The sequence below is a fragment of the Populus trichocarpa genome, chromosome 4, assembly GCF_000002775.5.
Source record: "Populus trichocarpa isolate Nisqually-1 chromosome 4, P.trichocarpa_v4.1, whole genome shotgun sequence".
NCBI classification, from domain to species: Eukaryota; Viridiplantae; Streptophyta; class Magnoliopsida; order Malpighiales; family Salicaceae; genus Populus; species Populus trichocarpa.
The window spans coordinates 15,986,664-16,012,756 of NC_037288.2; the positions used below are offsets into that span (position 1 = coordinate 15,986,664).

A 26,093-nucleotide genomic window follows, 5' to 3' on the forward strand; every position below is an offset into this window, starting at 1 on the left:
AAAAATTAGTTGGGTATGAATTAATTGTAAACTATTGGATTTATTTAATTAATATTTTGACGTATCACTATATTTTTGTAAAACAATAATAATTGGTTATTAGATTGTGAATTAATTTTTTATTACCAAAGTAAAATTTTAAATTGATTGTTACATTATTAAGAAATGTTGTCATTATTATTCTATATAAGTTTTCTAAGTAATGGATGATCTTTTTTTAAATGTATCAAGATTCACTCCAAGAGTTGTATAAGAAAGATTATTGTAAAGGAATTAAGGGTTTTATTAATTTTATAATTTCATATCTGAGGAATATTAGTGGAGATGGAATTAAATATTTATGTGTGAAGTGCAAAAATAAAAAGTCTCACCAATCAAATGATATGATGATGCATATTCTAAAAAAAGGATTCCTTGAGAAATACTTGTATTGGTTTACACATGGAGAACCATATGTTCCTTACGAGATAATATTAGAAAGGATTGTTGGCATAACATCTAGTTCTAGCAATATACATCAAATTATAGATGATAATAGTAATCGTTATAGAAGTATAGTGATGGATATAATGGGAATAAATCATGGTTATTCAAGTGAAAGTCCACTTGTAGATGAAGAACCAAATATAGATTCAGCTAGGTTTTTTGAACTTCTAAAAGATTTCAATGAGCCATTATGGGATGGGTGTACAAATTACAATTATTTATTGGTCATTGCACGAGTGTTTACCATCAAGTCTAATTAAAGTATGAGCAAGGCCAGTTACGATAGCATAATCAAATGGGGAAAAAACATTTTATCGGAAGGAAATAGGATGAAAGAGAATTTTTATGCTGTAAAATTCATGATGAAACCCTTTGGTCTCGGATACCAAAAATTGATATGCGCCTAAAGTTTTGTATGTTATACTATGATGAAAATATAAATTTAACTGAGTGCAAAACCTATGGACATACTCGGTATAAATCCAATACAAGTAAAGGAATGACATTTATCGCATACAAAAAACTAAGATACTTCTCAATCACTCTTTGGCTAGAAAGGTTATTTATGTCTCTAAAGACATTCGAGCACTTGACATATAATCATTCACATGAAGCAGAGGATGGAGTCACGATGCTCAATGATAAAACTTGAAAGCATTTTAATAGGGTGTGTTTTTAGTTTTTAATGGAACCACTAAACGTGCATCTTGGTTTGTGTACAAGTTTAATCTACCGGGTACCGCCGTTGCGGCTTGTCACCATTCACTTCTAATATTACAATATTTGTGGTCAATTACAAAACATAAATAACTTTCTAAATTATATGCAACACAATTAAATATCCATTGAAAAAATAAAAACTATCAAATCATTTTAAGTAATTAAAAAAAAAAGTGAGGAGCAATCCATTACATTAAGCTCCTACTATGCAAGCTCCTGAGAAGCCAGGTCTCGCTCCGGAAGCTTCTCCAACAACTCTAAACCATCAACCATTAATATTCATTTAATTAAATTTAACAATTCATTCATAAACACTTCCATATCATACATCTTAAAAATTAAAATAATTATTCATACACATCTCAAACACTAATTTTCCATTACACTTCACAAGTCAATATTTATTAAATCAAATTAAATCTTCACTCAAAATTTAGAATTCAGGAGGTTAGATTCACCGATAGACATACCAACATATCAAAATTCATCGGTGAATTTATGGGTGTTAAAAAAAGTTGATAAACTTTTTAAACGACCGATGGATGCACTGATTATTTTGAAATCTTCTGTCAGTGAGTCCATCGATGATGAGTTGATGTGATTTATGATTGCATTCTCACTGATATAAAATTCTATCGATGAATTTAAACCCAGATATGTCAAGGAAATCCTTAGTTTCCCCCCATTTCCCTTCTAATTAATACCCCCCCTCTCTCTCTGGTTTGATTTCTTTTCACCTTTTGGCCTCTATTGTTTACATGCTATGCATATCTCCTTTATGTTTCTCATATTTTTTTTCCTTATACGTGTTGCATATCATTTTTTATTCTTTGTTTCTCAATTATCATTATATTTTCTCACTTATTTGTGTTTGAAATTGGAAAATTTCCCATTTTAAAAAAGTTAGGGTTTATGCTGATTTTGGATTTTATGTGAATTTATGATCTGAATAGACTATTAAAAGAATTCTTTTTAATAATTACTACTATCATTTATTCCTCCTCGAATTGATTTATCTTTGGATTTTGAATTTTTTTATTTAAATAAAACAATATGTCATCTGATGATGATTTTGCATTTAGATTTCTGATCTAAATTTAGTATATTTATTGGCTAACAATAGAATTAAGGATGACGTATCATTTGATTATGAATTTGCATTTAGGTTTCTATAGTGAATTCAGACTAACCAGATATAAAATATGTTTTTTTATTGATTTTAAAATATGATTTTGATTTTTGAGTAATTTAGTTAGTTAGTTTAATAAAATAACTTGGTGAGTGATTTGTAAGGTGATCTTGGTGGAAAGTTATCATCAAGGGAAGATTTTGATGATTTTAGATCACTAATGAAAATAGTATTGGGATTAACTTGTCTTTGAACTTTTGTTTTGATCAATTAGTGATCTCATTATTTAGCATTTGAGATTCGAAGAAGTTAAAATAGCACAACCAAAATACCATAGTTTTCTTCTATTAGTATAATCAATTTTTAATACAACAATTTCTTCTTTTAAATACCACAGTTTTCATCCCAAGTTTGCTAAAGTATCATGGCTTTTAATTGCAATTTTTAATAGCTTATAGCCTTATAATGAACCAAATAAAAATATAATAAAGTTTGACTAAAAAAATAGAAATAAAAACCAAAGAAAGTTCTTACAATTACATATAAGGAAGTGCTTGTTTCCTTTTATCCTCTCTTTGATGGTATATAAGCATTGCAATAATAAATATGGTAACCTTTCAAATGTTGTCATTTGTTTCGTAGTTTGCTTAAGTATTGTAGTTTTTAATAGCTCATAACCTTTAAACCTTGTCCTTGAAAAGAATACACAATGAGTGTGTGTTTGACTTGTGGGTGACGATTTGGCTCGTTACATTTGGTTGTCTGCATTTTTTTTTAAATTTTAGATAGGGTCATGTATAGAGAAATTGTTGCTGAAATTTATTTCAAGTGGATAGATGCACTAAAATAGAAAACCATAAACTATAGATTGAGAATTTAATTGAATGTTCTTAATTATTTAGTTATATTGTTTAAATGTCAAGGAAAAGTTTAGGGATTAAACAGAGCAGTTGTGCATCTCCAAGCAGTAACGTTCCTAAGCCTGTGGTGCATTCAGGTGCCAAACACAAGGAGGACCCTTTAATTCATTCAGAATACGATCCGGAGTTATGGTTGGAGGCTGGAATATCCAATGAACTCAATAAGAATCTAGTTTATGGTATCTCTATAACTATGGTTTGAGATATGAGGTCAGGTTATAGTGTCTCGACTTTAAGCACCCTATAATCCTGTGTGGTCTCATCCATAACCACCTATTAAAGAGTTGGTTAAACAACAAATTGGTGCTCTGAGGGTCGCAATAGAGGCAAAGTAGCAAAAAAAAAACAGCAATGGGAGGAGATGATTGCATACATGTTTAGTTATTATCCTCCCCTTACAGACCTCCATGAGATTTTCCTCCCTCCTCCCTTCCACCTCCATCTGTAGCCTCTTCTTAATATTTATAAACATTTGTAATTGATTTTTACAGTTAAATTAATAGTATTAATTGTGTTGTTCAAGCTAAATTTTTTGTTAATGTTGTTTAATGTCAACTTGTTTTTATAGCATTAAAAAAAAGAAATAAATTAGTACACCACCGATGGAATCACCGACCAACATAGAAACTCTGTTGGTACAACATGTTAATTTTCCTCGCAAAACTATAAAAAGTTGTTAATTGTTTTGATATAGACCGATGGAATCACCGACAAAACATGGTTATTAATGATTCTGTCACTTTATCTAGTGGTTAGATGCAATATATTACCGAAGATTTATCTATTGGTAATATTTACCAACCGATAGACTAATAAAAATTTATTTTCACATATTTTTATTAATGATAATAATATTATGTTGGCATGTCCGTTGATGTTTAAATCAATGACAAAAATATTGATGGATATGAAATCATAGACCCAATACTAGCTGACAAAACAGTTCCTTATTGATGATATTTTTACCAATAAAAACATAGCTTTCACAGCTAAACAATGAAATTTCCCGAGTGATGCTAAACAATGAAATTAAAAAAAAAATAAAAAAAAAAGGAAGGAAGCAAGCTGTTACATTGGTGAGATTCACCAGTTGGACCTTCTATCATGGTGGGTCTCATCATGGTTCAAACTCTTTTATGAATTTTTTTAGTTTTTTATTGACAAAAAAAGAGAGAATTTTCACTACTATTTTTATTGTTTATCTATTTCTGTATGCCTAAACATGTGTTAGTATCACAAGCTGACACATGGCCTGCATACAGCAGGGAGTTTTTGTCTCGAAAATAAGAATATATAGTTTGGTTAGAATAGTGATCAAAGAAGATGGATATTTACCCTCCGTCCGTCTATCTTTCAAACAGAGAAGATAGAAAACAAAATATTGAGAAAAGATTAATAAATTAATATTGATCGATTCTCTGATTTATTAATTCACTCTCTCAATCTATGTGTGTGTGCATGACACTGGAAATGGTAACAAATGATAAAAACATGAGCTTAGAAAAGAATCGGTACCCTGCAGGCACACATAATTAAGCAGAAATCATAATTAGTGTCTAATTAGGAAATGAAACTATAATGGATTTTTCTTAATTTCTGTAACTATTGTTCATCAATTTGTATATCTTTCACGTTTCTTCCTCATGTACACAAATGGAATAGCCATCAGTCGTAGTATCGTTAGGAGATCTCATGCATGCATGTCATGAAAACAAAGTGAAATCTTCACTTATCTTCCTCGACTAGTTTGAGAAAATGCGATGTACAGAGGGCGGAAGGAATCTTGTGAGAAGCCGAGACAAGGAGAAGCAATAAAAATAGCCCAAAGGTTCTCTTCTCCATGACTGATGTCTGCATCTCTCAACCCAAAACCACCGACTAATAATATAAAAACATATATACCTTGGAACGGAATACCTTGTGTCCCTCAAAATGAATATATTTTGAAGTCTCGTACGTACTCTCTCTGAGCTGCTGCCTAGCTAGAAGATAGTGCATTGTTGTTGAGAAGGACTGGTACGGTGAAGTTGAGGATCTAGGCTATTCACGTGAAATGACAAGAGCAAGCTTGTCGACTAGACACTTGTCTTTGCTGCCACGATAACAGTGCACTTGTTCATCATGGGATTCAAGTAAAGGAAATACCAGCTGGTAGCTAGATAACTAGATGGAATTGGATTTCTGTGTTCGACAAAGTGTATGGATGTTCTTATTGTATGTGGTGAGTTTTTGGCATGAGGCAAGATTTGGTGGCATAAATTCCAGCTCCCATGAGCCCAACTCTCTTGTCAGCACCTTAAAGATTCAACATTTGTGTAAAATGTCATGGTGTCATTCATTTCAATTTGTTCTTCATCCAAATTAGTTAATCTATGTAGATTTTAATTGAGAAGCAACCATATTAATTTATGAATACATGAATGATGCCGACCAAGGTTACTAGGTGACAACACTGGCTGACTGGATATGATGCCGACCAAGGTTATTAGGTGACAACACTGGCTGACTGGATATGATGCCGACCAAGGTTATTAGGTGACAACATTGGCTAACTGGATACTCAATCACATGCAAAGCAATGAGGCTAAAGTTTGTAAATATACTAAACTAGTAAAATGTAATGATGTTTCGAATATCGGAACCAAATATACTAAATATAAAAATATTTTAAGAAAAAACTAAATTTCATATAAATTTAAATTTATAAGTATGCAAAATAATAAATTACGGCAAACACATGCTTTCAACATAATAAGAATTGATTCTCGCTACTATTAATATTTTTATAGTGGATTTTGAAAGTTAAAGAGTTGAAGAATTAATAAAAATTAATTATCATCATTATCAACCTTTGATTGGCCACCACAAATTAAGAATTAAATTTAGAAAAACCAAGGGTTCTTTAAGTAGAAAAACCAAGAGTTATTTGAGATTAATTTCTCATTCACCTATGATTTATTTAAATCATATTAATTAAAACAAATTTTCAATGCAAGTTAATTCAAAATTACTCGGGTTAATTTAAATAATATTTTTTTTATAAAATTTAATCTAGGCTAGGCATAAACTAGATGATTTACTCGCGCTACGTTGCGAGTCAAGTCAATTTTTTCTTAAACGTAAAATAAATATTTAAATGTTGCTAATGTTTTTCTCCTAGCGGGAAAAAAAAATAATTTGTGTGAGGATTTACCTGATATAACTGGTTGACTTTACTGGTCCAAAAACAACTTATATAACTCATGAAAATAATATTTGACTAAACAAAATTTCAAGATGATATATTTTCTTAATATTAAAATAATAAAATATTGGATTGATCTGGGACAACCCGGGTTAACATGCCAAATTCATGACCCAGGTTATGAGACTATGATAATCCTATAGAAAGCAAATCAAAATAAATTATGAAGCCTAATTCCTAATCAACTCAATATTAAAGGATGGAAATAAAAAAAATCAATTAAAAATGACCTAAGTTAACATGTCAAAATTGCAACCCGAGTCATAATACCGAGATAACCCTATGAAAAGTAAATTGAAACAAATTACGAATTACAATCCTCAATCAGTCCAATATTGAAGGATGCGATTAGAAAAGAAATCAATTAAAAAAACATATAAAGCAACTTGAGTCAATCCACCAAATTGATGACCTGGGTCATCAGACTGAAATAACCTTATAGAAAAAAAAAAGATACAAAAATAAGCTGATTTAACCCGGTTTAACCTGTCAAATCCACAATTTTGATCTTGAGATTGAGATAACCTCATAAAGAGAAAGTTAAAAAAAATTATAAAACTCAATTCTTAATCGCCCTTATCGGACCTAATGTTGAACGATGAAATTTGTAAAAATCTTAATTAAAAAATTAACATAAAAAATAAGTCAAGTCAACCCGAGTTAACCGTTAAGTATTATTTTCAGGTCATGAGATCAGGATAACCTAATGAAAAACAAACTGAAATAAATCATGAAGCCTAATTCTTAATGAAAAACAATATTAATTGATGAAATTGGAAAAAAAATCGATTAAAAAAGAGAAAAAAATGAGTCAATTGGGTTAACCCGTCAAACCCGCGACCCGGGTCATGAAACGGGAACAACCCAATAAAAAGCAAGTCTAATTTTGAAGAACCTATGACCCGTGTCATGAGATTGATATTACCTTTAGAAAGAAAAAAAAAACATGATTTAACAAGGGTTAAAATATCAAAACTCGTGACCTTGATCGTGAGACCACGATATTCTTATAAAAAGCAAATCAAAATAAATTATGAAATTCAATTCCCAACCGACCCAATGTTGAATGATAAAATTGAAAAAAAATCAATTAAATAAAAGACACAAAAAAACAACCTAAGTCAACTTGGGTTAACCCGTTAAACACTATTCTCAAGTCATGAGACCAAGATAACTTAATGTAAAGTAAACAAAATAAATCATGAAGTTTTAATTCTCAATCAAATCAATATTAAAAGACAAAATGGAAAAAAAAAAATCTAAGACAACCAAGTTAACCCGCCAAACCAATTTAACTCATCAAACTAGATTAACTCGTCAAACCTGAAATCCGTGTCATTAGAATGTGATACTAAATAGAAAAAAAATATAATATTAAAAGATGAAATTAAAAAAAAATATTGATTGAAAAAAAATAAAAGGAAATAAAAAAAACAAAGCAATGTACTATTCCAATTAATAGTGCTTTGTGAGAAGAGGTACAGTAAAACCCCCTTCTTTTTTAGTTTATAGTTAATTCTCAGATCATGAGATCAAGAAAACCTAATAAAAAGTAAATAAAACAAATTATGAAGTTTAATTCTCAATCAAATCAATAATTAATAAAAAAAATTGAGTCAACCAGATTAACTCATTAAATTTGGGATCCATGTTATGAGAGTGTGATAACTAAATAGAAAAAATAATAATAATAATAATAAAGGATGAAATTAAAAAAAAAACATTGATTGAAAAAAAAAATCAAAGAAAAAATATATTAAAGAATGAAATTAAAAAAAGCAAAGAAAAATACTATTCTAAAAAATAATATTTTATGAAGAACAGTATCCTCTTTTTTAAGTTTATAGTTAGTTTACCGGATTACGGTAAACCTGTGAAAGTTTAATAAGAGGAATAAAATTGAGAGGATAGAGTTGTCAAGAAAGGAGATGGAGTCACCTTTTCTAGTGGGCTGAGATATAATGCATCATGGGGACTTGGGGCTGAGTCTTTGCGTGGACTTGGGCCTTTTGTGGCCTGCCTTGCTTCACTTTAAGAAATATCTTCTTAACATCTTCATCGTTTCTTTTAATGTATGCAGCAGTAGTTTTAAGATTGTATTGCAAACCAACCATCTAGGTGGTAGCCAGTGGTAAAAATTTGGGATTAAGAGATTTGCTCTCTCTGTGGTTTCAGATTCGAGCCCTGTGGTTATTCATATGATGGCCACTGGAGGCTTACATGGTCGTTAACTTCAGGACCCGTGGGATTAGTCGAGGTGCGCGTAAGCTGGCCCGGACACTTATATTAAACTAAAAAAAAGATTGTATTGCAAACCATGAGTTCGTGGCTCGTTAAAATTATACATTGCTCCTTGTACAGTATACACAACATGATTGAAGATAAATATGTTTTCTGAAATGGATTTGGTCAGAGGGGTGGGGAAGGTGGCAGTTGTTTAGATTTCAAGTACTAGTTTATGTCTTTTCATTCGTCATCTCTGCTTTGATGTAATTTGATATTATATGTTTTCTTGGCTAGATCCATTCAATAAATCATCTCCATATAAATTAATAAAACTCTAAAATATATAGTATTTTTACTGTAGAGTGAAGTACTCTTGTAAACTGTAAATATTTTTACTATGGTTATACTGTTTGATGCAAAAACTAAAAGAGATCAGTAAAGGGATTGAGGGATCAATTAATTACTATATACATTGAGGGATTTCAATGTGGATTGCAACTGTAGATTCACTGTGGACACAGAAACATTGCATTGTGCACAACACTGTAGTAATAGTCTTTGCATTGTGGACAGTACTGTGGCACCTTGAGGGGCGTTCCCTTCTATTTTTTTGGTTAAGAATTGCGGTTGTGGGCGTTGCTTTTTCTGCCAAGAGTTGTTGGGTCAACTGATTCTCAACTGTCCATGAGAGATGAGACCAAGACAGATACATGAACTAGGAAGCTACAGTCAACTGATTTTATTTTATTTTATTTTATCATAAAGATATTGGAGGCCTAAACTCTCAAATGATCCCTCAATTATGTTGATAGATACTCTCAATCTTTCCTTCAAACAATTTTGTCTCTGAGTTTTAGAGATTCTTGATTAAGCATTTTTATTATTAAAAAAAAAACTAAAAGAGCTCAGCCCTTTTCCTATAATATGTGAAGAGATTTATTGTGGATTTAAACAATATAATAATAATTTTGCTCTTTATTATTCTTAACAATTGCCTTGAAATGGAAGGTTAAATCCTCTTTTCAAGAGGATTCAAATGTCAATTATAAATTGATAGGGGTGAATTTGTCATTTAATTTTGAAATTGTATAGTAAAAATATTTTTCCCTTGAAATTTGGAAAAAAATTGGTATTTTGTTAAGGGTTTGTTTTGTCTTTTTCTTTTTATTTGCACAATAAAATAATCCTTATACCCTGGGCTACTTAGATAAATAACCCTGCAGGGAAGGGTTCATTTGTCTTTGCAACTTTTTTTGTATAGTAAACTTACATAGTTAACCTTTGACTTTTCACATTTTAAGAATGATTTCAGAGGGTATTTTTGTCTTTGCACCATGGTTGTTTCTTAATAATGGTATGCCCTTGGTTTTTTTTTTGTAATTTATCTTATTAAAATACTAATAAATCGGTAAAATAAGCAGACGTGTGCCGTCTGCGCCTTAGAGTCATCCACACTATTCTGGAGGCGTATGAGGGTCATTATGGTAGCCCAAAGAACTCGACTGTTGTCTTATCTGATACGCAAGGTTATGGCGCAAGTGTTTGGGTGGCACGTTTGGCAAGTCGAGTGGCAATTCGGCGACGATGGGTATTTTTCTCCTGCCCTTCATTTCTCTCTCTTGTGCCTTGGAGTTTGTGCCAGGCCTTTAAAAATTTAGTTGTATCCTCCATTTTATATTTGTTTTGAGTTTGGTCCTTATTCTTTTAATTTCTATTTACTTTGATATTAATGCTTCTTTAAGTTAGTTTGTTTTTCAATTTTATCCCTCTCCGCATGTTGTTTAATTTATTTTTGGTATCAAATATAAGTCTTTTGATTGATATTTTTTATCCTTTGCATTTATTTTAATTTTTCGATTTTGCCCTTTAGAATTTTAATTCATTTTTTTTTCAAATTTTGATCCTCATTTTTTTCATTACTCTTTTTTTGTCCTTTTCTTCATTTATTTTGTTTTCAATCTGATCCCTAATTAGTTTCTTTCAATTATTTTTGGTGCAAGATTTAGTTGTCATTGTTTTTTTTTTTAGCTTTTTGTAATTGAGAATTTTACTTTGTAATTATTTATGCCTTTTACAGGGTTGTCTCACTCTCATGACCCAGTCCAACAGTTTCAATGATTTATCTAGTTTGAATTCAGTATTTTTTTAATCCTTTTTAGATTTTTTTTCTTTTATTTTTATCATTTGACATTTATTTATTGGGCCTTGAGCTTTGTGATTTGTTCAGCTTTTCTTTTTGTGGGGTTATCCCCATCTCATATCTCGGTTCCCAAGTTAGTCAAGTTAACATAGGTTGACTTGGTTTTTTTAAATTTGATTTTTTATTTGGTTTTATCATTTGCCATTAAATTATTAGCCCTTGAGCGTTGTCATTTTTTTCACATTTCTTTACACGGGGTTATCCCGGGTGCGGGATGGTCAAGCATCTTAATGTCTCCTCCATGAATAAGCAGTTCGTCCAGCTTGAAGGTGGCTGGAGTACTGGCACATGTAGCCTTTTATTTTTATTTTTATTTTCCTCTCTCCTACTTAATTGTCATGTTGGTCTTAAAAAAAATCAAACCAACCCCTAAGGTTTGTTATACTTAAGATTTCATATTTATTCTCTTCATTATAATTTTTAAAAATTTAAAGTAATTTATGGAATTAAGGGGTTTTTTTAATTTCATCGTTGTTCTCTTTATTGCAATTTTTTAGGAATAATTTATTAAATTAAGTTTTTTTTTATTTTCACCCCAATAGATATTTTTACCTATCAGATTTGGTTCCTATTATTTTTATCACTATTTTTTTATATGGTTTTTGCAATTATTTTTTTTTTGCAGTTTTATCATTCTTCTTTTTTCTTGTCAAATCTAATCTTTTTTATTATTGTATTTTTTTTTTACCTTCCAAGATTTTTTTTTATATTGATTTTTATTATTATTTCATCCTCCAACATATAATTAGATGGGTGCTTAGTTTATTAGTTGAGTTCGGGTCTAGAATTTAACGGTTAGCAGGTTTAAGAGATCGACTCCGGTTTATAAAGTAGACACGAACATAGGTTTCTGTGGTTTTTTTGCTTTTTAATTTTTTTCTGCCAAGAGCTGCTGGGTCTGGCCTGGCAACCGGACTCAAATCGCTTTCAAAAGGTGTTGGGTCTGGCTACACAGCTATACCCAAGGATATTGAGTATAGTTGCGTAGCCAAACCCAGCAACCATACCCAAATAAATTTCTTGCGCATTGCCTTCTCTGATTTAAATTTAGTTTTCAAAATAAATTGATGAGATTTTTTTTATATTGTACAAAAGTTGGGTGATGAAATTTTTTTTTCGTTTCAGGTTGGTTTGAATTTCCTAATTAAATCATGTTTGATTTTGCGTTTTAAAAATTCTTTGAAATTTTTTTTACAATTTTGAAGTTTTTTTCTTTACTTCAAATTAATATTTTTTTATGTTTTTGTGTTATTTTTTATAAAAAAATATGTTGAGATTGTGTCTGGCTGCGAAGCCAAGCCCAAGAAATTTTAAAATTTTAATTTTTTTCTTTACTTCAAAATAATATTTTTTTTATGTTTTTGTATTATTTAAAAATATATATATTGAGATTGTGTCTAACTGAGAGGGGAGACCCAAGAAATTTAAAAAAAAATTAACTTTTTTTCTTTACTTCAAATTAATATTCTTTTCATCATTTTATATTATTATTTTAAATATCATTTTCAAAAAAATTATACTGAGATTAGGTCTGGTTGCGTAGCCAGACCCACGACAGCATTTGGCCTTGCCTACAACAAGACCCAGAGTTTATGGGTTCTTCTGACAAGCATGACCCATGATGCTAGGCCCTACAGCCCAGCAGTGGAGGACCCAAAAGGGTACCCAGCTGATGGGTCCTTATACCAAGGCCCAAGTTTATTGAGTGTGGCTTTGCTACCAGACCCAATGATAGTGGGTCTGGGTGCCCAGCAACGGTGGGTCCGGTTGAAGCACGACCCACTAAATTTGGGCCCTGCTTCCACCAAGACCCAGCAGCGGTAGGCCTAGACACAGTAGGACCCATCAGCGGTGGGTCCACAGCTGCGAGAAGGACCCATTAAAGTTAGGCCGTGCTGCCACTATGAATTCGGGCGACCCGGTAAAACCCCGATGGAGTCCTCTTTTTTTGGAAATTTTTTTTCTCCTACCTAGAGACCCCTTTTTTATATATATTTCAATTGATTACTAACTCATTTCAAAGTTCACTATATAAATACTAGAAGATTATTTTATTTTTCAATGTGAGATTTGAAGTCATTTAGTATATATACTCTATGTTCACAAGAAAAAAAAAAGTTATGTTTTTTCAATGTGGGATAAAAAAATTTTTTGTTTAAATACTTCAACTTAGAAGAATAAGATAACATCTTTTCAATATGGGATAAAAAATCTTTTGAGGTGATATTTCAAACTTAATTTTTTACTTGTATAGTCTATATCCACATGGATTATTTTCTTAATTTTTTCATATAAAATATTAAAACCTCAAATATATTTTTTTTAATTTTTCCGGTTTGACCCGAGTCAACCCGTGTAACACAGGATAAGACCCGTTAACCAGGTCAACTCTTAGATCGAGTTTGATAACTATGGTTATCGTGAAAATATATATTTTGATTTGTTATATTTTTTTAACTATCAAAATATATTAAAAAAATCTATATAAATAATTTTTTATAAAAATTAAAAATATTTGACCCGCGCGGTGTGTGTGTGTGAAGATTACCATATCAAATCACTTTACTAATCACATTTTGACAATGATCTCAAAAGTTCTACATAACTTTATATATTTTATATGTGATATATAAAATGGATAAAAACGAGGGGTTTTAAACTCAAAATTATAATCTTAACCCTTAGAGAAATTGATATAGAAAACTTTGATATTTTCTTAAAGGTATAAATATGAAGCCCTTTCAAGTCTCGGTTGATTACAAAACTAAGTTCGGTTTAACATTCAGATTGAAAAATATAAGTATTTTTATCTAATTACATATTCGATGTGTCTAAATTTTTTAACATACTTTTATCCTGTCTTCCACAAGACATTCCATTAATAACATCCTAAATATATCAATTTAAGTTTTTAAATATGTAATTCCAATCTCATGTTCTCGTGGGACTCATTTAAAATTGATAAATTTGAATGCTGAAAGAGAAGGGAGGGGAGGGGGGGCCTGACTGTATATGTTGATCATGATAAACATCTTTTGAAAATCCTGCATGGGTCAGCTACAGTCTAGATATGTAGCAGATTGGAGTCGCTGTCTTTGGTGTGATCTATGAAGCACAAACTTCTGTTTCTCTTGAGAAACATATATTGAACAGCAGGGTGACAAATAGATAAGATTTGCTTAGCCTGCAGCTGGCATGGCATGGCTAGCTACTTTCTACACTGTTGAAAACAATGCCGTGGGGCTCCCTACACTCATCGCTATCCATGGATAAGGGCGGACAAAAATTTGAAGCAGGAGAACCTAGCAAGCACATGGGCTGTTCACAATTTGCACTTGCTGGACCCTCCTGATCAGGCAAAATAATGACAACTGAAAATATGCATCTTCATTGCCTTTGTCCCTTCATTTGTTTTTGCCCTTTCTAAGCCCGACCACATTAATTTTCAATACCTGCTTTAGCCTCTTGCTTTCACTTTGCCAGGACAGGGATATGGTAATGTAAATATTAATTTGGTTTTACAGGTATTGCATTGAGTAATGTAAATATTAATTTGGTTTTACAGGTATTGCATTGTTTCTCCCCACTCGTTGCAATGATGACATGAAATTTCCATATGTACTAAAAGGATGCATGATTGTTGATGTTAATGATGATCCACCTCCAAAGATAAATTATTTCCTAATTTTCTTCGTGCCTAGAAAGGGGCAAAAGCAGATTAACACGTGGAAATTGATGCATAAAGCAGAAATTGGAATCAAAATCAAAGGGTTTCCGGTTGGCTGACATAATTGAGAATTAGTGCCAACAACGAAGAAAGATCATTGCATGGGTCCATTGCCTTAGTTGTCTCCAAGCATCATATTATCTTAATTCAAGACACTTATGATCATCCTGCTATTTCATTCAAAGTAAACATGGAAATTAAAAAGGTCATAGAAGTGCTGGAAGAACTAATAAACCAATCAGAGACTCTTGGAATATAAGTTTTTTTTTTTTTTAATAATTATTAGATTCTCAACTGTCCATGAGAGATGAGACCAAGACAGATACATGAACTAGGAAGCTACAGTCAACTGATTTTATTTTATTTTTTTATCATAAAGATATTGGAGGCCTAATCTCAAAAATGATCCCTCAATTATGTTGATAGATAGTCTCAATCTTTCCTTCAAACAATTTTGTCTCTGAGTTTTAGAGATTCTTTATTAAGTATTTTCATTATGGTAGCCGAAAAAACTCGACCGCTGTCTCATCTGATACGCAAGGTAATGATGCAAGTATTTGGGTGGCACGTTTGGCAAGTTGAGTGGCAATTTGGTGGCGATGAGTATTTTTCTCCTGCCCTTCATTTCTTTCTCTTGTGCCCTGGAGTTTGTGTCAGGCCTTTAAAAATTGATTTTTTATTTGGTTTTATCATTTGCCATTAAATTATTAATGTTGTTATTTTTTTCACTTTTCTTTACACATGGTTATCTTGGGTGCAGGATGGTCAAGCATCTTAATGTACCCTCCATGAATAAGCAATTTGTCTAGCTCGAAGGTGGATGGGGTGGCGCGTGTAGCCTTTTATTTTTTTCTTTTTTCCTCTTTCCTACTTAATTGTCATGTTGGTCTTAAAAAAATCAAATCAACCCCTAAGGTTTGTTATACTTAAGATTTATTCTCTTCATTATAATTTTTAAAATTTAAAGTAATTTATGGAATTAAGGGGTTTTTTTAAATTCATCGTTGTTCTCTTTATTGCAATTTTTTTAGGAATAATTTATTAAATTAAGATTTTTTTTATTTTCACCCCCAATATATATTTTCACCTATCAGATTTGGTTCTTATTATTTTTATCGCTACTTTTTTAGATGGTTTTTGCAGTTGTTTTTTTAGCAGTTTTATCATTCTTTTTTTTCCTTGTCAAATCTAATCTTTTTTATTATTTTATTTTTTTTACCTTCTAAGATTTTTTTTATATTAATTTTTTTTTTATTTTATCTTTCAACATTTAATTAGACGGGTGCTTAATTAACGGTTCACAGGTTTAAGAGATTGACTCCAGTTTATGAAGTAGACATGAACATGGGTTTCCGTGGTTTTTTTGCTTTTAAATTTTTTTTTCATCCTTTACCATTTTATTATTTTATATTCACTTTTTATGAGTTTTTTTAGTCAATTTTAAAAATAACAAAAGTCGCATTACTTTTAGTTTTTTTGTCTTTGTTAAATTTAGACTTTCTGAAAGAATTTTATTTTATTTTTAAATTAAATTAATTGATTTCATCCTTCATCATTTAATTTTTTAGGTGTAAAGCTTATAGGTTGAATCCGTGTTAAAAAATTTAATGAATTACATGTTTGAAAGTTTAATCCATATTTACAAAGTTTGCATAGTTTTGATATCTTTTCTCCAATGAAAAAAATAGTTGGCCCAATTTTGTTTTTTGTTTTTTGTTTTTTTTTTTTATATTAGTATTTTTTGTTTAATTTTTTTTATTAAGTTATTCTGATATCATGTCTCGGGTTATAAATTTAACAAGTTCATCAAGTTTGACTCGATTTTTTTTTATTACTTTTTAATATTTTTCATCTTGAGACAATTATCATAATATTGATTTTTTTTTCTTTTTTAAAAAAATACATATCATCTCATTATTTTTTTTGCAATGGAAAGAAATAATAAACACAGAACATAGCGCGGTATAACTATCCAAGTCCATAACATGAATCCCATCCAAATTGTATATTTTATTAAGAAATTACATCGTTTGAGATTCTGGTAGAAGATCCCAACTGAAGAGTTTATAGGAAAGATACTGTCTTCATTAATATCATAATATGTCCAAAAGATACTTACAGGGAAAGAGAAAGAAAGCCATAAAGAATTTACAAAGAAAATTCTTGGCACTAGTAATGGAGCTTCTTCCCTATCCCCATACATGCTTCTAGCCTTCAATTGCACAACATCCTTAATCCATTCCACACCAAAACAAAATTCAATTATAAATAAACATATAAATAAACATCTTCAAGATTTCTTTATCTTCTCCATGATCAAGACCCTCAGAACACCTTCAAGCTGTGATATGATCATGTTGATAAAATTGGCAGCAGCAGCAGCAGCAAGAATGTAAGCAAAATCTTCTATTGTTGTTTCAATATATATAGTCCCTTAATTAATCAGAAGAAGCGGGCTTGGTTTTCAAGCGATAGAGGAGCTTCTTCTTCTTCTTGGATGTGGAGTTGTCAATGGTGAGAACAACTTTACCAGGTTCACCAATTTTGAAACTGTTGCAAACCACTGGTTCTTCAGTTGCAGCAACCTTTCTAGCCTTTTGGATGATCACTGTGTAGCTATCTTCAGCACTTGGTACAAATTCTGCACTATAGCTCACATCCCATCCCGCAACTCTCACTTCCCATGTTAAAAGGCATGTCTGCAAATCAATTAGATTAACATTAATCAAGGGTTAAAATGGCAATGCTAGTGTTCATCAATGTTAAAACCCTAGATTATATCACTGTATAGTTCAGACTTCAGAGTATCCAAGGAAAGACATTGCTAGTGTTCATCAATGTTAAAACCCTAGATTATATCACTGTATAGTTCAGACTTCAGAGTATCCAAGGAAAGATTCCCTGGTCAAGGAAACACCATTCTAGGTGCTGCATGTTAGACAAAGTCACATGTTCTTTTTCTTGGATTCTTCAAAAGGGAAAAGAGACTGACTCTGTACATGTTACTTCCAGTCAAAAGAGAAAAGGCAAAACCCACCTCAGTAACTGGGAATTCTACAGTGTGCTTTGCTGCTGGCTTCACGGTAATCTCAGTAACAGCATCAGCTGAGCCAAATTCACCATCTTTGCTTAGTCCTCCGTACTTCACTGGTATTTGCTCAGCGGCTATGTACCTGCTTGGTGGTAAAAAGAAATTTTTTAACTCACAGCCCAAATGGTACAAAAATGCATGTCAGTAAGCGACGACATTTTCTGTAGCAAATTTGAAATCTTTTAGTACAAACCTGATAAGGGTTTCGGCAGATTTGGAAGGACCAACAAAGACAAACTTGCTTCTGGTCCTCTGGGTTAAAAATGGACTTATCATTCTATTTACTGTTAGGTACCACCAGGGAACATTGATGAAGATCTGCAGAGTAGACACCAAGGAATCAAACATTATGAATTTAGTTATTGTCAAACAAAGAATAAACATGAATTGAAACAAACAAAGATACCTGTTTGGCCACAAATTCTGGATAGTTGTCTTGAAGCAATTGAAGTGCCTGTCTAGTAGCTTGTCTAAGCTCTCTCTTAGCTGGTCCAGGAGAATTTTTCAAGTCATTAACCTGAACAATTGTGGAAATTCCACCGGGACTGAAATCCAATGTCCTGATACTTTTTTCCAGGAATTGAATCCTCCACCTTAAGAACCTCTGCCTCTTCTCCTCATCAGAAAATGAATTCTTGTAAAGTTCCTTGTTTTGGAATTCTCCATAGACATTATAGCACACTGGGTGTCCCTCTTTATCAAGACCATGCATAAATACCACCTTCCCCAAATCATCAAAGCCTAAATCTTGTTCAAGCAATTCATCAATGCCAAACTCCTTTCTCCAGCGAATTGTGCTCTTGAGCATGGTGAATGCATCTTTCACCTTGAAATCTCTGGCTCTGAGAAATTTCAAGAGAATCACATCACTTCTGTCATCAGCAAGAAGTGGTATTCCCCAGATTGATACTTCTTCTGGTGTCACTTCCACGGTCTCAGATTCAACTTCTTTAGCTTCCTCATCCAATGATGAGGCAGCCTTTGTCTCTCCCTCGGGCTCTTTTGTAGCCTGAGCTTGAGTCTCCTCTTGTGAAGCCACTGAAGAGGAGACAGCTACGATGGTCTCTTCAATGGCTTCCACCGTCTTAGCACCATCATCATCCACAGAAGTACCAGCAGTAGTATCACTAGCAACAGCAGTAGCCACCTTTCCTTGATCATCAAGAACCTCACTTTCCACCACTTCATTCTTCTCTTCTTTTTCTGCTGCAGCTTCAGTCTCTACTTTTTCCTTGTCTTCTGTTACTGCTGATGTTTCCTCTTCTTGGGCTGGCTTTTTCTCCTCCTCGGCTACCACCACCACATCTTCTTTCTTCTCCTCTTTTTTAGCTGATGCTGGTGGTGTAGTCAAAGCACTAAATTCATGCTTGTTAAGTGCTTCTTGAACAAGCTGCTTAAATTCTTGAAGTGCTTTCTTCTCAGAATCAAGAAGATCAGCAACTTTAGTACTTTCCTCCTTAAAAGAAACCAACTGAGGCATCTTTTCATCGTCACCTCCACTAGGTTTCAACACCTGAGTCTCTACAGCACCCTCCTCAACCTGCTTTGGCTTCATTGGCTCCTCTTCAGTCTCAGGGACTGGCACTGGTGGCTCTTTCTCCACCACCACTGGCATTGTTGGTGGCACTGGAGCTGTTTTCTCAGCTTGTGGAACATCAGTTACCACCACAACATCTTGTTCTTGACTCATTCTCTGCACCACCTCTTTATGACAAAACAAGAAATTTTAGAGATATACAAGGAGAGGGAGAGGGCTATGGCCACTTGAATTCTTGAAATGCTCGTGCCTTGAGGGTGTTGTGAGGGGTTAGGGGGGAGAGGTGGGGAGTTATAAAGAGTGGAGTGTGGAGGAGGGGGCTGGGTAAAAGGGCCAAGCTGTGCAAACCACAAAGCCAGCTTGAAGTCTATGATTCTGTGTGTGTGTGTGTGTGTGTGTGTGTGTGGACCCATAACTATCCATTTGTTCTTAATTTTCTTGGATCTTAGACCCCTTCTTCTCTGCCCCATTTGTAACGGGCGTACTTTCTTTGTAGGGTAAACAACATTTTAGTCCCTATAAGTTTACAAATGTTTCATCTCCATGCCCATAGTTTAATGGTTTTCAATCTAGTTCTATATAAGTTTTGATGTTGCTCCTAACCGTTTAAATAATTTGAAAAGCTCTCCATTATTCGTATCAGATCTATACACATGGATGATATCTCATAAGGAGTATTTGAAAGCCTAGAAAAATTCAAAATTGTCTGGTCAAACAAAACACACATTAAGCTAGTAAAAAAAGCTCATTCAACAGAGAGCTCTCATTTTCATCGCCATGGCTTACCACTAAAAAGATATGAAACAAGGGGAAAACGAAGAAGTAAAGTCAACTCATTCTCTTACTAAAGGGCTTCGTGCTCATCACCCTCCTTTTTTTTCTTCAGGACATGTAAATGACTTAAAAACACTCCATTCCTACCTTATCTGAAAGTGAGTGAATCGTTGAATTTCATTAACTACTTCATATTCAGGGATGAAAATGAAAAATCTTAAAAAAATAAATAGAATTCTGAAGAAAATTACGGCTATGTTTCTTTTGCTTCAAATTAATTATTTTTTATGTGTTTTTGGATCGTTTTGATGTGCTGATGTTAAAAATAAATTTTTAAAAATAAAAAATATATATTATTTTAATACATCTCCAAGTAAAAATCATTTTGAAAAGTCACGAGCTCAAGCATGCTCTAAACCATGCTAGCCGCAACGGCACATTGATAAATCCACAGGGATGAAAGTGTAGTTTACCCTTCCAACAGTTAGAAATCATCGCCGGATGTGCAGGCATTTTGTATTCTTTTTTATGCGCTGTGGGAGTGTCTGTGACCCTACAACAGTCTGCAAAGAAAGAAGAGAAAGATGATGAAAAAGAGACCGTTGGATGATGCTGTGTTGGACACACCTAAGATCCTCATGTCACTGTCTCGTGGCCAGTTGGATTATCCCAACCGTGGAAAAAGAAGTGGGACCAGCTCATCTAGTGGGCCCAGATGCTTGACATTCTTCATTGCTTTAGGTCAGGCAGGCCAACTCTCAATCGATGTGCCTGCCAACCCTCGAAGAATTTCGGTGTTTTAGAAATAATTAGCTGCGGCAATCAATGTTAATAATACATTTATGTAATGCAATGAATGTTAATTATGCGAAACCGTTGAGGTTATTTGGTAGAATAACGGATTAAAATTAGCCTTTTTTCACACTTTGTGAAATAACATGAGGAGATGAACAATAGATCAGTGATAGACAGATGACTCGAAACTGAAAATGATTTTTTTTTCAATCATAATTATCACACCTAATCCAAAGACTAATAGGTAGTTTGGGTTACTAGTCATCTCAAGAACCACCGGATCAAGTAATTTTTATCAAAAAGATTTGATGTTGACATAGCTGAGTAAATTAATTTTTATTGGGTTAATAACTTATTTAATTAGGTTGTTCTTAAACTACCTTTTCCATATCAAAACTAAATTCCTTTGTAATAAGATCTTAAGTGTAAGATTTATATCTTTAGTTTCAGGATTTGAGATTTGGATGATAACTAGTCATGTGTTCCTCGCGAGATGGTCAAATTTTTTTTAATGCAAAAAAAAATATGTTTTGGTTATGCTAATATTTTTTAAAAAAGCACGAAAAATTTAAGACTTCGGTCATTGACTTGATTAGGTTCAATAAACTCTCTTAATTTAATAATATGATTAAAAAAAGATATCGATAGTAAATAGAACGAACAAAAAACATGGCAATAATTACATATAAAAAATAAGATGTCAATATCATACTTAGAATCAAACTGAAAGAATAGCTCTTTTGACACTCATCATCGCTCCACCATTAAAACCACCCCACCACTAGAAATAGCTCACCAAGATAGTTCTAGCGTTATTGCGAAAGATTGCACGATGACATGGAAAGAGGTCGCATGCGTCGTCAAAGCAATGACTCGAAAAACAATCCAAACAAGATACCATGAAGTGAGTACCTCATGCTTATATTTAAATAATCAAAATCTAATTTAACTCAAATTTTTTTAAAAAAAATCAAATTTAACAAAGAACGACAAATAAAAAAAACTCAACATAAATTGGATTATTTTTTAAATTAGTGAAAAATTCTATAAAAGCCAAATAAAAAAGATGGAACCCAATCTCCAATTGCATAAATGTCAAAAGATGAAACTAAAAAAATGAGCCTAAAAACAGGGGAAAAAAAAAAAGCAAACCCTGACGAACGTCCTAAACTTAAGCTAATCTCTTTAAACTTTCAACCCAATAATCCTAGACTCAGGCTAGATTAAGAGGTTTAATTCACAACCAATTCAATGTTGAAATATGCAATAACAAAAACATAAATTTAAAAATTAGCCAAACAAATTCAATAAAGAACGACAAATAAAAATACTAAAGATAACCCAGGTCATTTTTAAAATTAGTGAAAAAACTCATAGTTTTTAAACTTGACCTAGAGGTCGATCGAGCAAGTCTTGGGTCACGGGTCAAGTGAGTCAACCCTAGTTAACCCGGGTAAACCAAAAATCTTTTTTATTTTACATAAAAATAAAATAAAAATGGCTTCATTTTGAGAGAAAAAAAATTAAAAAGCAAAAAGTCAATGGGCTTTAACCGGGTCATAGGGCAACTCGACTTTTTGACTAGTTAGCATTAAGTTAATCCTTCCCTTTTTTTTGTAGAAAACTCGACCCAACCTATGCTTCGAGTTACCTGGGTCATGGGTCAACCCACAAAGTCAGGTCAAGTTTTAAAACGGTGAAAAAATCTACAAATAAATAAATAAATAAATAAAAATAACATAACTCAATCTTCAATTGAATAAAAATAGTCAAACCGAGGCAAACCTCCTAAACCTAGGTTAATCTCTAAAACTAGACACCCGTGAAATCTTAGACTTGTACTTCATCAATAAGCCCAATTCACAATCAATTTAATGTTAAGTGATTGAAATTGAAAAAAAAATATCAATTTAAAAATTTTATCGAAATAAATGAAAACAATAATCAAAAGGATAAGGACTTATTGATAAGAAAAAAAACTCAAGGAGGATGAGATTTTAAGAAAATCAATTAAAAAAATTACCTCAAATGAAACAAATAAAATCAATTTAAAAAATTACCTCAAATGAAACAAATAGCAATCAAAAGAATATGAATCAAATTTGAAAGATAAAAAAAAAAAAATCAAAAGGGGATTTAATTAAAAAAAATCTAATTTTATAAATTTTTATAAATAAAATAAATAGTAATCAAAGGAATAGTGATCGAATTTAAATGAAAAACAAATTGAAAGATTACTTTGAAATTCTAAAAGGTCAAATGTAGAAATCGAGGAAGAAAGAGAAAAATAAGTCATGGACACCAAACTAGAGGCATGTTGGCCACATGATTTGCCACATAATAGAGGGGCTACCGAAACAATTCAAGTATCGTTGTGGAAGGTGGCTTATTATTACCAAACAGTGCCGCATGCACCACTTGAAAGGCAAGTGAGGTCGCTCACTTGCTGACAACAAATTTTTAAAATATTTATTAAAATATAGAAATTCTCCTTAATCAACTTCATGATAACAGAGAAATAAAAGGACAAAAAAGCCTTTGAAAAATCATTTAGTGGATTTTATTTTTAAAGGTAATTAAATCATTTTATTATGCTAAAAAAAATTAAAAGATTAAAAGGCTTTGAATACAAGTTTAATTATTATTTTTATTCCAAGCGTACTTAAGTCCTTTTTTTATGGAAACAAAAAGAAAAAGACTAATTTGTTCCTACATAATTTGAAAATAAAACTTGCATCATAGTAAAAAAACCGAATTACTCTTTGATGTATAGTTAAAAGGTTTTATTATTAAAAGGTAAATTTATCATCACACTATTGCAATGGATGGTAAAATGAGAGCATTATTTTTATATTTGTAACGTATAAAGCACACCGGTTTGTGCAAATCAAGCTAAAGCCTCCAACAGTAGTTTGTGGCTTTTATACGCTATTGGGTGAAGTTAGCTTCTGATGTTGTTTCAGTCCAATACCAACTTTTTAAAATTGAGCTAAGTGGATCCAGTCAAACATTCCCAACTCCTCTTTAGATCTTCTTTTCTCTTATTTCCTTCAGTTAGTCTAAAATTGCCTTGGATTTTTAACTTATAAGTTTGGGCCAAGTATATATTTTATATAGTTCATGTTATTGGGCCAGGTTGGTCCAAGTTTGTTGGGTCTTGAAGCCCATTTGAGCTTGGCAAAGTACATCTCCATATTCTCCCAAGTCCTGGCCCAAATTGAGCCTATAATTCATGTATTATTTATTGGATGTAACTAGAAATCAGATAAGGCTACACATAAAGACCAAAAGAAAGAATATGCACAAAATCTATGGCCCAAATTTTACTTGTTCTATGCATCGTTCAAGCAAGTCTCTGCATGCTCCCAGCTGCGTAGCTCGACCCCAGAGAAGAAGGGGAAAACAAGAAATTCCAATAGAAGAGATTTATATCAGTCAGGTCCCGTTTCAGTAAAGATGTTTGGAAAGAAAATCCAGTCTCCACTGGTATGAAAGTTCTCTCCAAAATATCTATCCGGAGTATAAAGAATTAAATATTAAAAGCTGACAGGCAGTGGAGGTGACTGCGATGTTTGGTTATGGCTCAGGAAGACTACTGAGATTCAATATATATATATATATATATATATATATATATATATATTCAGACAGGACCAACCTAACTTTGAAAAGGATGCATGTAAATATCTAAGTTTGTCCATATCCCATATTTGTGATACTCAAGTTGAAGTCTTCACAGCCATTATAAAGATTTGGGGAGATTTGAGAGTATGTAGGGATTGATTTTTAGAATGTATTTTATTTAAAAATATATTAAAATAATATTTTTTTTAATTTTAAAAAAAATTAATTTTAATATTAGCATGTAAGAACGATATGAAAACAAAAAATAATTATTTTAATGCAAAAACAATAAAAAAAAATCATTTTTCATAAATACTTTTAAAATACAAAAACAAACGGGCTCTAAATCAGTATTCCAGAAAAAAAAAATCATGGCATCTAGGGAAAAAGATGGGAGCAACTTGAGAGATTTAGGTATCTTTCCTTTGCAGCTGAAAAAAATACCCAAAAAATAATGGTTTGATAAATGGCTATGGACACTTGCACATGTACCTCACATGCTATGTTACACATCACAATGCCAATCAAGAACATGTTATTTCAAACTCTGAGATCAATCGTTAAGTTTTGAATTTACTCCTTAATAATCATGAGTTCGTATTCTCTGAGAACCACTAGAGGTTTACATGATCGTTAACTTCAGGGTCCGTAGAATTAGTCGAGGTGCGTTCAAGCTGACCCGGACACCCACATTAATAAAAAAACATTTTATTTCAGGTTTCATGATTGAATTCAAATGAAGTAATCTTTGTTATTGAATTGAAAAGTGTTGTCTTCTTTCATGTATTGTTTCTTTTAAAAATTAGGTCTAAGAAGAAGGGAAGTTGGGTTGATAGTTCAACAAGATTTTAAGAGTTATGAGAAGTAAAAGTTGATATGCTTTTAATTAAATTGAAAAGATAAACTTAATTTCAACATGAGAAAATGAATTAACACGAAAATATACTTTTAAATTAATCTAAAAAAACAAAAGATTATCATCAAGAAGAACTTTTATAGATTAGTTATGCAGGAAGCAAAAAAAATCATTAATTAAGAGATTTGTTGAAAATAAAAAAATAGGAAGAACAAGTGTGAAAGTAGCTTGGAAGTCAAGTGTGTTTGATCCAAGTGAAGTGACGGAGATCCCATTGCGTGCAAAAGTCAAAGACGGCCGTGCTGTGCTTCCTAGCACAGCGGCGTATTTAGAGATCCAACACCACAAAAACTAAAAATAAACAAATAGAAAGTGGAAGAACTGGTGAAGAATGAAGGGGCAGTGATTAGATTCAAGGCCATGCTTTGCTGGTGATGATGGATGGCTTCCCAAACCCTTCTTTCTTTTCTTTTTCTTCTTCAAAATATCAATAATTTAACATCCTCTAGACGTCCACTCACTCTCTTCTCACTTTCTTAGGTCGGCCGTTTGAGAGTGCGGGTAATGTCAAAGAACCATCTCAACCCAATAGCTTAAATTATTAGGTGAGGTTCCAGGATATGATTTATATTATTCTCTAACACATCCCCTCAAGTGAAAACCCTTTGGGCTTGAAACTTGCACAGGCCCACATTACCTTGTGCTTAATTTTTTTTATCAAATAAATGGGGATGGTGAGATTCGAACTCGAGACCACTTGGTCA

General features: G+C 32.2%; 1 protein-coding gene and 1 long non-coding RNA gene across 2 annotated transcripts; one reads left to right on the plus strand and one right to left on the minus strand.

Moving 5' to 3' along the window:
* Positions 1 to 16,715: 16,715 nt before the first annotated feature.
* Positions 16,716 to 19,647, minus strand: LOC18097762 (patellin-3). Its single transcript, XM_024599903.2, has 4 exons — positions 18,150 to 19,647; positions 17,937 to 18,061; positions 17,690 to 17,825; positions 16,716 to 17,351 (listed from the first exon to the last, which is right to left on the minus strand). The coding sequence occupies exons 1-4, from the start codon at positions 19,431 to 19,433 to the stop codon at positions 17,091 to 17,093; spliced, it is 1,806 nt and encodes a 601-aa protein (XP_024455671.1). The 5' UTR covers positions 19,434 to 19,647; the 3' UTR covers positions 16,716 to 17,090.
* On the plus strand, positions 17,319 to 19,303 carry LOC127905208 (uncharacterized). The gene is made up of 2 exons (XR_008059011.1): positions 17,319 to 17,456; positions 17,536 to 19,303. It is a non-coding gene; the product is annotated as an uncharacterized LOC127905208 (long non-coding RNA).
* Positions 19,648 to 26,093: the final 6,446 nt, after the last annotated feature.

Excerpts from the sequence above, each read along its gene's own strand:
- LOC18097762 (XM_024599903.2), bottom strand. The coding sequence starts at position 19,433 with ATGAGTCAAGAACAAGATGTTGTGGTGGTAACTGATGTTCCACAAGCT. Across the intron at positions 18,062-18,149 it reads CAGAATTTGTGGCCAAACAG|ATCTTCATCAATGTTCCCTG; the intron begins GTATCTTTGTTT and ends TCTACTCTGCAG. Across the intron at positions 17,352-17,689 it reads TAGAATTCCCAGTTACTGAG|ACATGCCTTTTAACATGGGA; the intron begins GTGGGTTTTGCC and ends ATTGATTTGCAG.